The sequence below is a fragment of the Ursus americanus genome, chromosome 2 (genome assembly GCF_024610735.1).
Source record: "Ursus americanus isolate L20-20 chromosome 2, mUrsAme1.1.p, whole genome shotgun sequence".
NCBI classification, from domain to species: domain Eukaryota; kingdom Metazoa; phylum Chordata; class Mammalia; order Carnivora; family Ursidae; genus Ursus; species Ursus americanus.
Genome location: NC_142128.1, coordinates 69428548 through 69439825, shown reverse-complemented (window position 1 = coordinate 69439825; position 11278 = coordinate 69428548). Strand labels below are relative to the sequence as shown.

General features: G+C 58.8%; 1 protein-coding gene across 3 annotated transcripts in view; it reads right to left on the bottom strand.

Annotated features, from left to right (window-relative positions):
- Nucleotides 1-811: 811 nt before the first annotated feature.
- Nucleotides 812-11278, bottom strand: part of KIF21B (kinesin family member 21B) — a 47801-nt gene continuing 37334 nt past the window's right edge. For 2 of the 3 annotated variants that reach the window (XM_045787706.2, XM_045787707.2), the window contains 7 exons: nucleotides 10495-10631; nucleotides 9369-9549; nucleotides 8106-8270; nucleotides 7656-7773; nucleotides 6637-6807; nucleotides 5905-6104; nucleotides 812-4857 (listed from right to left, as the gene is read on the bottom strand). In XM_045787706.2, coding sequence (XP_045643662.2) covers nucleotides 4803-4857; nucleotides 5905-6104; nucleotides 6637-6807; nucleotides 7656-7773; nucleotides 8106-8270; nucleotides 9369-9549; nucleotides 10495-10631 — 1027 coding nt within the window. In that variant the 3' untranslated portion in view covers nucleotides 812-4802. Of the gene's footprint in view, nucleotides 4858-5228; nucleotides 5470-5904; nucleotides 6105-6636; nucleotides 6808-7655; nucleotides 7774-8105; nucleotides 8271-9368; nucleotides 9550-10494; nucleotides 10632-11278 lie in introns of those variants that run through there. The other variant, XM_045787705.2, reaches the window with a different exon arrangement.

Sequence of the window (11278 nt, the reverse complement as noted above, 5' to 3'; positions counted from 1 at the left end):
CAAGTACACTGAGTTATAGCCTGAGAGTAGCTCAGTGGTCCAGGAACAATCCCGTGTCTTCCGGGGAAGAGCACACTGTAGGTTTGCTTGGCACCCTCTTAGACCTATTTTTATGTTGAAAATAATGAGACTAGTAGGCGGAGACAGAGCATTTTCAGGGCCTTAGGGAAAAAAAAGGAATAGGAGTTTTTAAAGACTGAAAAGCACTGATCTAGAAACAAAAATCAAGACCACTGTGGAGCTGTTTCCTTCTATGAACTTTTCATATTTCTGTCTTCTCTTCCTAAGTGGCAAGGGAAGGAAATATGTCTGGTATGCATCACGCACGGGGTCTTCCAGGCTCTGGAGAAGGCAGTTGGTATGTTTGTGAAAGGAAATGGGTGCTGTGGTTGGGCAGGTCTGGGTTCCAGTCCTGGCTCTGTCCTCACCAGCGCTGATCCTGGACATGTCATTCCCTGAGACTTTTCCCATTTCAGAAAATGAAAACACTACCTATCACACAGGGGGAGGGAAGATCCAAGGAAAAATGCCTGAAATAGTGCCTGGAATACAGTGGGTGCTCATTAAGTGCTGGTGCCCTCCTCCAGCTAATGTACCTGTCCCAGGAGACAACAGGGAGCGTCCGCAAGGAACGAACACTCTCCATGCTGCTTTCTCATTGAGCAAGCCCCAGACTCACAGCCCAGGCAATTCTCACCAGGCTGCACCCAGCCCCAGAGGCCCACCCCACCTGCCACAGCACCAACCTCCCACCCCAGAGAAAGGCCACCAGCCAAATGCTGGCAGCTCTCAGGGGCCACACCACGACAGATACATTAGATCATTCGGGTTTTATTTATGACAACTTCTCAGAACACACAGATCCAGTCTAGGAACAGAAATGTACAGCATGAGGCTTAAATAACTTTCATACACTATGTACAGTCATCGGCAGAGGTACAAAACATATATACAACTTGTGCTAGAGCCGCGTAGCGAGGAGCGCGTAAGCCAGGCGAGACCCCGCAGTCTGGGCAGGGGGTGATCCCTAGAAAAGAGCTGGTGGGCAAGGCGGGGCCCTGATTCACTTCAGGGGTCTTCTCTGACCCTTGGCTCTTCTTGGAGTAGTTCCCACTTCCCTGCAAAGCCCTCGGGACAAGGGTTCAAAAAACTGGACGGGGGTATGCTAAGGGTGGGGGGCTCATCGGAGTGCTGGGGCTGGGCAGGGGGTGGGGGCTAGAACGAAGATGCAGAACTTTCCTTGTAGATTCTGTCCTTGCACGTAAGAGGGTGGTGAGGGACCCTGGGGGCCAGGAGAGTAAGGCCAGGCCCCGGCTCCCGAGGCTGGGCCAGGACGCTGGGCTAAGCTAAGAGAGCAGTAAGCAGCTTCCTGCTTGGGATGGCAGACAGACGCCACGCATTTGGGCCTCTGGGTGGGAAGAAACTCACGGCTCTTGCAGGGCAGGCCCCGTCTACACAAACACGATGTTGAAGACGCTGGGCTCAGGCAGGTGCTGAGCAGCCGAGGGCCGTGCCTGTGCCCAGCCCAGACTGCATCAGAGGATGGCCCCCGAGAGCTGGGATAGTCTACGTGAGGGGAGAGAGCAGGGCATTTCTAACTTCACAGCTGCGGCCTGCCCATGGCTCCACCACACTGGCTGGCAGGAGAAGGTCCCAGAGACAATCTTCCCTACAGTGGTTTTGTGCTTTAAATTGCCCTCTGCCCAGGCGACACCACCCCAGGCGGGCAGCAGGGCCAGACAAGCGAGGGTTGGCCTGGGTTGGAGCTGTAGTGATGGTGCGGGGGAAGGGAGACCATTCCCGGATCCACAAATGTCCCCTCCCAGACCCACAGATGCACCCTGACCACCTCAAAGACTTGGGTGTGCCTTTGCTCTTCCTTGGCAATCTCCGAAGGCAACTCCAGGTGCTACCTTGGAGAATTCTGTCATGGAAGGATCAGCTACTCAAGCGAAAGCAAACACTGAGCTGATTAATACTGAGAACAGAGTCTGGCCCAGGACTGTGCCGAGCAGGCCCACAGGCAGTCAGCTTCAAAAGCATTCGAACAGGGGCTCAGCCTTGGGGACAGAGAATGTGGCTCTGGGCTCCTTAGGCTCAATAGGGCTGTGACCCAGCCTGGGCTCAGGCATTTAAAGACTTGGGGTGTGGGGCTGAGAGAGGGACACGTCTTCTGATGTGGCCGGGCCGGCGTTGGCCCCGACTCAAGTCTGCCGACAGACAAAGGAAAGTAAGTAGTTTGACGAGCCCCCCAGAATCAGGACAAGCCATCAGGACAGGCTGAGCCCTGGTCCGAGCGAGGAAACACCTGCCCAGACCAGGACATACTCAGTCTAACTGTAGGCAGAACCAAGCTGGGATGAGCCCCCTGGACCCAGGTCTGCCCAGGCCACCTGCCACAAGCCTTGCCATTTGTGCTCAAATCACAACCATTTTGTGCTTCCAACCTTTAGGATGCTGGGGGCCTGCCCCCTAACTATGTACCTTGGACATCCCTGAAGGAGTAGGCGGAGACGCCAACGCTCTTGGAGCACAGCTTTTGGAAGGGCTCAGGGCTCCCGAGGGACTTCAAGTTTAGAGTCAATGATACTCGCCAGGACAGCAGAGCCGGCCTGCCATGAGGTAGCTGACCCATCAGAAACAGCAGGAAGTGGGCAATGATGCTGAGTACCTCTCGCAGGCCGGAAGGTCACATCTCGCGCAAGAACGGGCCTTGCAGCTACAGTACCATTCCCGGGCTGGGGCAGCCCCGGCCCGTGGGGGCAGCGCAGTCTTTTGTGTTTCTACCATTTGTAAACAGTCATGCAGACGGAGTCTTTCTTACAGGTTGCAAAGTTCAAGATTTCTGATCAGGTGGGGAGGATGGGGAGGAGAAGAGGCGCTTGCTTCCATGTGGCTGAGGGAGTGGCCCCCCTGTTCTGCCTGGAGGAGGAGGGATTTTCGGCCATGGCAGACAGACTGTCGCAGGCTCCAGGAGGCCAGTATTCCAGGGTGCGTGCTTCCTGCACACATCGGCTTACCCGGACTCTGCCACCAGGGCTGGCAGGCGCCACTCGGAACAGGGGGAAGCAGGGCTGGGGACTCCGGCCCCAGCAGGTGTTTTTGCCTTTCGCCCACTAGGACAGCCTCCTCTGCCCTGTGTGCCACACGGGGGTCACACAGAGGGGGTTCCGATCCCCTGGCCAAATAGGCAGAGGCACAGAGGACAAATTCAGGGCTACCTCTGGAAGGTCTAAAAGTCACTGCATATCTCAGAACAGAGTTGGGGCTCCTGGCTCCCAGACCAAGGACAGGAAGCACAAGCCCAGTTAAGCATTGGAAAAACACTGTGGATAGGTTGGGGCGGAGGGATGTCCCGGGACTCCTCCCAAGGCCCGGTCCTGTAAATTCAGAAATGCCCCAACAGGGGGCACTGGAACACGGATTTAACCACATCCCCAGAGCCATGAGTCCACAGCCCCAAGGCAAAAAGAAACTCAATGAATTCCTTCTTCACCACTCATCTAAAAGGGGAGGGCCTCTCGCCCCATGCCAGCTTTAAGGCTTGAAAATGTGTCTCCTGAATAACCAGAGGGAAAGAGGCCGGAAGGACTCCCTGCCCTGTCGGGGTGAAAATACAGGTGAGCTGGGGAGGGCCTGGGCCATCCTCACCATCCGAGCCACCTCCTGGCAGACACGATCCTCTGAGCTGCTTCCTACGTGGCCCACACAGGACTCTGGGAATGGGGGCCCCTAGCCCCGGGCTGTGGGGTGGAGCTCCCCTGCCTTCTGGGGGCAGCGGGCATGGGATCCCGCGAGTGCAAAGACACGTGTGGTGCCGCGGGCATGGCTGGTGTGAGGCTGCCCAGCACGGGTGCCAGGCCCCGGGGTGGAGGAAGGCACTGAAGCATCAGGCGGCCTAGAGGTCAGGGGCGCGCTAGAATGGTCCCTGGGGGCAATGCTGGGGACAGGCCCGAGCTGCACAGCGAACGGAAGAGGTGGCCCTGGAGAGCTGGTCGGGCGGATTCCCTTTGGGATTCCTGGCCCCCGAGTGCTGAGGGAAAGTACATCTGGGGAGAAACTTCAAGTCAGTTTCCAGGAGGCAACAGCAAAAAATAAAAATAAAAATAAAATAAATTAAATAGCTGAAGTATTTCTGACCATCTCCCCAAAGGAATTTTTCTAGCAGCTCTACCTTGGCCCCATCAGAACAGGACCCCAAGGGGTGGCTGGGGTCAACTGGGAATGGCTGTTGGTGGCCAAGGGGCTAAGGGTCAGCTGCAGGGCCCAGCTGCCAACACCTGGTTTCCATGGTTACCTGAGGACTATCATTTTGGGCTCAGAGGCAGGTGGCTCCGGAGGCTGGATGAGGGGATAGAAGGGGAGGCCTTTCCATCGGAGGGGCACGGCAGGGGCTGGGGCTGCTTCACCTCCCCTATAGGTCCCCACGACTGGGCCAGAGGCTTAAGGAAGGGCATGGCCAGCTCAGCAGGAGAAAATGTGGCCAGAGGAAGGGCAAGGGGAGCCCGAGGGGCTGCAGGGAGAGAAATGAGAGGGGAAAATGCCCTTTGGCTTCACAGCTTAAATTCCTCCCCAACCTCTCTCTCTCCCCCAAGAGGCGGGGGAATAGTATCCCATAGGAAGGTCAAGGGAGAGGCAGGAGAGCAGGAGAAGGGCCACTCCCGAGGCCCACACCCTCCGTCCCCAGGGCAGTTGGCCCCGACAGGCCACAGCTTCCCTTCTGTGCTGTCCAGGCTGCTGGGGGCCGAGGGTCTGGGGGCCATCGTCTGAAAGACAGCCAGGGTGAGGAATGCTGTGTGCTCCTAGGGTGGGCCGCCGGGTAACCGCCGCACACTCCAGAACTTCACTGTCAGGTCACTGGGGTGGACGACAGAGAGGGACTGGTCAGCTCTGGAAGTGGGCCCGGCTGGCTACCCCCAAAGTAAAGGATGGGCCAGATTCTCCAAACTCCCCAGATGTGGCTGGGGCCCAGGGGCAAGCACGGCTGAGGAGAAGGGCAGACTGCAAGGGGGAGGGGTGGCGGCTGGGCAGAGGGAGAGGGCCTGTGGTCTCAAAGTCCCCAACAGAATTCTCGTCATGGGTTTTCATTGGTGTTGTTTCGTTTTGTCCAGGCCTGGATGCTCCCCCTTTGCCTTCTACCACCTGGCACCCCTCTGCTGGGGGTCTGTCCCGCTAGTCATGCTCGGAAGAGGAGGGTGGGAGGAAGAGCGGCAGGCGGGGCATTCACTCCGGGCCAGGCAGGGCATGAAGGGAGAGCAGGGAGGAGGAGTAAAATAATCTCATACCGTTGAGAAGCAGCTCAGACCGAAGTGGAGAAAGAGAGGGAAGAGGAAAGAGGGGAGAATGACAGAGGAGGTGGGAGGGGAGGGTCAGGGCAGGGTGGTGGCTCGGCCCTTTATGGCCAGGACTCGACGAGGAAGGCAGGGGGTGAGTCCGGGGACGTAATTCCACACCTTTACCCGGCAGTCGCTGTTGGGGGAGAGAGGCAGAGAGGAAGAGAGGAGAGGCAGGAGGAGATGGGGAGGGAAAGAGGGGAGAGAAGGGACACGGTCGGACGTGAAGGAAAAAGAAGAGACCCCTCTGAGGAGCTCCCCTATGGGACAGAGGCCTGGGCATCCCCTGGATGGGGGTAAAGACAGCCAGGGTGGGGGCCGCTGTGGGAGGGGCAGGAAAGGCTTGCAGACAAGTGGGTGAGTCCTGACCTGGGGCCCAGCACCTTCCTGCTCCCCTGCCCCTGGAGGGCACTCCTGGAGGGCTAGCACAGGCTAGCGGGCGCCGTGGGGTCCGCTCCGTGAACCGAGCCTGTTGGGACAACCGCAGGGGCCCCGAGGCCCCCTAGCCTGCCCTGCCCACACCAGGGAGAGGGGCAGGGAACACACGCAGACCTCTCCACCTGGCACCCACCTGGAAGCAGTGAAGATGTGCTTGGCGTTGGTGCAGATGGCATTGATGGGGCTGTCATGGCCCCTGATCTCGCCAATGGGCGTGAAGTTATCCACGTTCCAGACCTTGATGACGCCCGCACGGCAGGCGCTCAGCAGCATGGGGCGGCCCGGGACAAAGGCCAGGGCACACACCCAGTCCTTGTGTGCATTGGGGATTTGCTGCGGGAGGGGCAGAGCCAGTGAGGCCTGGGGGCAGTGCTGAGGGGGGAAAGCCAGCAGAGGGGGGAGAAGCTGGCAGGGGACACTGTGCACGTGAAGGACAGCTACCGGGCTCCCCGGGCAGGCAGACTGGCAGCACTGTCCAGGAGGCGGGTGGGGCGGGCCCATGCTGGGGACTGCAAGGGCCCAGAGACCCATCCTTTGGCCCCGCCACTCTGAGGCAAACCTAAGATTGTGCACTGGTGGCGAACCCTTCAGGCCTCCCAGGCGGAAACGCTTGGGGAAAGGGAAGAGTGAGCAGCTGAACTTTCGAGTCAAACCTAGGGGCTAAGAGCAGTCTCTTTCCTGAAAGCAGCTGCACAGGGGAGAGTACAGGGGAGGCCACAGGGGAGGGGAGTGGACACAAAGGGGAAGAGGGTGGAGAATAGGCAGGCTGGGGGAGCTCTGGCCCAAGACCTGAGGTCCCCAAGGCCCTGCCTGGACTGGGGAATGGCCTCACCCTAGCCCACCCCTCCCCTTCCGCCCACGGCACCTGGATGAGCTCCTGCTGCTCCAGGTCCCACTTCTTGATGCCATTATCCCGGGAGCCGCTGAACAGGACATCTCCCTGGATGGCGAGACACTCGATGCCATCATAGTGTGGGGGTTCAAAGTTGTGGGTGGGGCCAATGGTGCCCGTCACACACTCACCCAACTCGAACATCTGTGGGAGGAAAGACTGGTAGGGAGAGCCCGAGGGAGAAGGAGGGAGCTCCAGGGCCACCCACCCACTCTCACACAGCACTGTGGTCCCTGGGAGCCGACAGACCCGGTGGCCTGACCCGGGGTGGTAGCCACGGCCCTGGGGGAGAGGAGATTCCCCAGCAGGAGAGGGCTCCCGGAGGGGCACTGCTCCTTCCAGGGACAGAGGACTCTGAAGGCTTGGGTCCTGACCCTTCCTAAGGGGACTGGGGCAGACTGGCTTTAGAAGTTAACGCAGGGGGTGACCCCACAGCTGGACATGCAGCTCTTACGGAGAAAGGTGGGTTTGGGAAGCGAATCTCCTTTTCAGTTTCTTTTATTTTAAAATAAATATAATATTACTTGTACTTGAAATAAAAATATTATCACACCAACCACCCTCTGTTTCTCTACTTCCCAGTTTCTGACTGTGTACACGTGGTTTGCAATGACATAATCCGGGAGCAAACAAAATTCGTGTCGTTTGCTACCCTTTGTGCTCTGCTCGCACGTTCGCAGTTCAGTAGACGCTGAGCCCGTTCAGTGGGTTTGACGTGACTAACTGACGTGACCGCTATCCCAGCCTTAGACATTTAGGTCATTTTCATTTCTGCACCATTGACAAAATTCCACTGCAACCTGCTTTCTGTACACACCTCCTTGCCTCTCCGGGATGATTTCTTCTGCATAAGTCCCTAGAAGTCTCAGCATTTCTCATGAGGGCTCCCAAGGCCCCAGAGGGAAGGGGTGGGGAGGGCAGGAGGAATGCAGAGAATGCCCCGCACCCCCCACCCCCTGCCCCAGGCCCGAGAGGGAGGCCTTCTCAGGTACCTTAACGTAGTGGTCTTTGGAGCCGGTCACCACCAGGTCGTGCTGGCTGGCGGTCTGGGTGACTGTCAGGCACATCACAGGGCCGATGTGGCCAGTCAGCTTGCCAACCGGCTGGAACCTGCGGTGGGGAGAGGCCCGGCCGGTGGGGGGACATGGATCAGGGGGAACCCTGGCTTGTGAGGGCCGGTGGGGGAGGTCTGCCCTGGAATGAATGGGTCTGGCCGGGGCACTCTCCCTCCCTCAACACAAGACCAAGAACCTAGACATCAGCGGCCCGGTGTCCCAGGGGCCTCAGAGGACAAGGGTCCAGGCTCTGGGGTATGGGACCCAAGCCCAACAGCAGGCGGAAACGGGGCAGCACGGGGTTCTGCCAGCCCCGATGGGCGGCGCCCACAGCGGAGACCCGCAGACCCCCCCGCAGCCCTCCGCGGCGCCCCACGCATCCCCTACCTGCTGAGCTCCCAGATGCGGACGGCGTTGCCCGAGGCGGCGTAGAGCATGGTGCCTGAAGGGCTGAGGGCGATCTGGTTGATCTGGTGCTCCCCCTGAGCACTGGTGATAGCGCGGGTGGACGCCGCGGCGCAGGCGTCCCCGGAGGTCACCTGGCCCGAGGACCTGCCGCAAGCAAGGCAGACAAGGTCAGAGGTCAAAGGGGTCCATCCACACAGGCCAGGAGAGCAATCAAACCTCACTCAGACCAGGCCTGATACCCCGGTTCTTCCAGGAAGCCTTCCCTGACTGATGATCAGAGGGGAGCAAAGCTCCTCCTGGAAGTTTCTGGTCTGCTGAGGGAGAGACCAAGGGTGACAGCGCCAGCCCACGGCCAGCAGAAAAGTTCCTGACCCTGAGCTGGGCTTGTGGAAACCAGTTAGTCTCTCTGAGTCCCATTTTCCTCCTCTGTAGACAGAGGCGGTAATACCCATTTGGTTTACTCTCCTTCTTTTGTTTTTTAAAAATTGAAGACTAGTTTTTAGAGCGGTTGCAGGGTCACAGCAAAACTGGGGACGGTTTCCCCTATGGCCCCGCCCCACGCACGCACAGCCTCCCCCACCGTCACCATCCCCACCACAGGGGGCGTTTGGCACAGCTGGCGAGCCCACCCGGTCGCAGCGTCATCACCGTGGGCTCACCCGTGCCATACACTCCGTCGGTGTGGACAAACGCATAGTTACAGGCTCTTAGGGGTTTCACTGCCCTCGAAATCCCCTGTGTTTACTCTTGCTTAAGGATCATGTTAAGGAACAGACGATGGCTTATAATGGACACATCAGGACGAAGCATAGCTTCTGCTAGGAAACGGTTTCATTCTGCAGCGGCCCTTGTCCCGCTTCTGTCTCCCACATGTCCGTCTGCCTGAGACCATCAGGGATGAGAACCGGCTCGGGTGGCCCATTTACGCAGAGTCTGCCGTCACCTGCTGGCCCCACGCTGGTTCCCAGCTCCCCTTTCGGACTCATGGAGGATACCCAGCACAGCCCAAGGCCTGGGAGGCTGAGATGACGCAGGGGGGCCAAGCAGGCCAAAGGCTCGCCCAAGCTGCTGCCCCGGACGCTGTCCCTCAGCCCAGAGATCCCACCTTGTCCGTCAGAATCAGGTTGAGTCCCATAAGGGCCTCTGTGCCTGTGTAGCCGGACCGGGGTGTACTGAGTGCGTGACCTGGGTTGGGCATTGGTAGCCAGCCCACCACCATGAGCCAGCTTGGGGAGTACGTACGTGAGGGTCCGAATGCACTTGGCCGAGTCGCGGATGTCCCACACCTTGATGTAGGAGGTAGACACGGAGAACACAAGCCCGGAGTGGCTACAGTATTTGATGGACACCACGTTGTTGGGGTGGCCCTTCAGTGCTGCGATCTCCTGGCCCGTGACCAGGTTCCACATCTTGCAGCTGCGGTCTGCGAGGGACAGGGCGAGAACCACGGGGAGGGCGGATGATGGTTAGCGGGGACCAGGTAACGCACGCTCCCCCTACACAGAGGCTGTGGCGGTTGGGGGAGATGGTCCAGAGACATCCAGGGGGAGGGGCCCTGGGTCTGAGGGAGAGAAGGATGCGCTCGACCGTGCTCACGTGGCGTGGGTGTGCACAGAGATCTCAAGAGAGGAGTCGGTCAGAACTTGGGACCAGGCTTTCTCAAGCAAACTCTGCAGACACCACAGTCCCATGTGTGTTGCCAAGGTGCCCTGAGCTAAAATGAAATTCTTCAGCTTTTGGTGTCTGTTCCTACCATTGCTAAGAGCTGACAAAAGTAGTGAACAAATGGCAGGCCCATCTTATGGGGAAAACTTGGGATCAATCAATCACACCCAGACCGACAACTCGGCCTCCTCCCTCCAGGCAAATAAAGGTATTAATTGTCTTTCTAGCATGTCTACTCTCTGCATGTCTACTGCAGAGCTGTCCTTTCCGCTGGGAAAATTTTTCTGATTTTGTTGCTGAGATTAAATAATCATGACTTTGTGGGGTCCTGCTGCCAAGATCATAGGGATTTCTCAGATGGAAGGGCTGGGGTAGATGTCAGGGGGGGAGTAGTCGTGTTGGGGGACTGGGATGAGCAGACAAGGTGGGGCACCTGAGAAGCTTCCTGGAGTTTCTGAGAGAGGTTTGGAAGGAAGTGCTGGATGGAGCCACCAGGGTCAGCTATGAGGGAAGACTTGGTCGGGGGCACCCAAGATGGGGAGTCTTGGGCCAAGGCAAGAAACATGAGACAAGGGAGTGGGCAAGGCGACCCCACATCCTCAACTCGTGGGGGCTCTGTGTTTTCGTCTTCACAGCCCACTCTGGCATGAAGCAGGGATGGGTGAGACCCTACCCTTACCTGGCCAGTCTGGGTTCTACCCACCTTTAGATCCTGTAAACAGCAGCTCGTCTGTGGCGTCCAGGCAAAGGATGGGCTTGGTGTGGCCCTCGGCCATGGAGACGCACTGCAGCGGGGCCGTCCTCGCACCCTTGGCTCCTCCAACGGGGGTGATGACTCCCCTTCCCAGGAGAGAGGGAGAAAGGGAGCACCTGTCAGCCAGGGAGCCTGAGGCCAGGTTGAGTGAGGTACACAGGTAAGAGGGGGACAGAACCGACAGGGGACTAAGGCCTAACGAAGGAGACTCCGGAGACTCCAGTCAAATGCCATCAATGTCTGAGAGCTGGGAATAGACTGTGCAGGTGGGGAGGGCCTGTCTGTACAAGGACCTGTCAGTCACCACTCTGAGCATGCGTGAGGGAGCAAGCCACGGGCTGGGCACCGCAGGAAGGAGGAGACAGGGGCCCTGCCCTGGGGAGGGGGGAGTTCCCATCTGATGGCTGCCTGACCCGGATCCTGAGACCTAAAAGCACCCAGGCCCCAGCCAGGCAGGGCAGAGGCCTGAGGGCTGGCCAGGCTCCTGCAGCTCCCAGGGTTCCTCCACGCTGCTGCGGTTAACCCGGGGTGAGGCGAGGGGGGCACCGGGGACGATGCTCAGGCTGTCAGCCTCCCAGCACCTCAGTGCCATTACATCCATCTGTCGGTGACTTCTTCTGGGGCTGGCCCCTCCCAAGCAGAGACACACACACACTCCCACCCACCCATGAGCCCCTTTTGGGCCTGCACGGTCAGACCTGTGACTGTCCCTTACAAAGGCCCAAATCCCTTT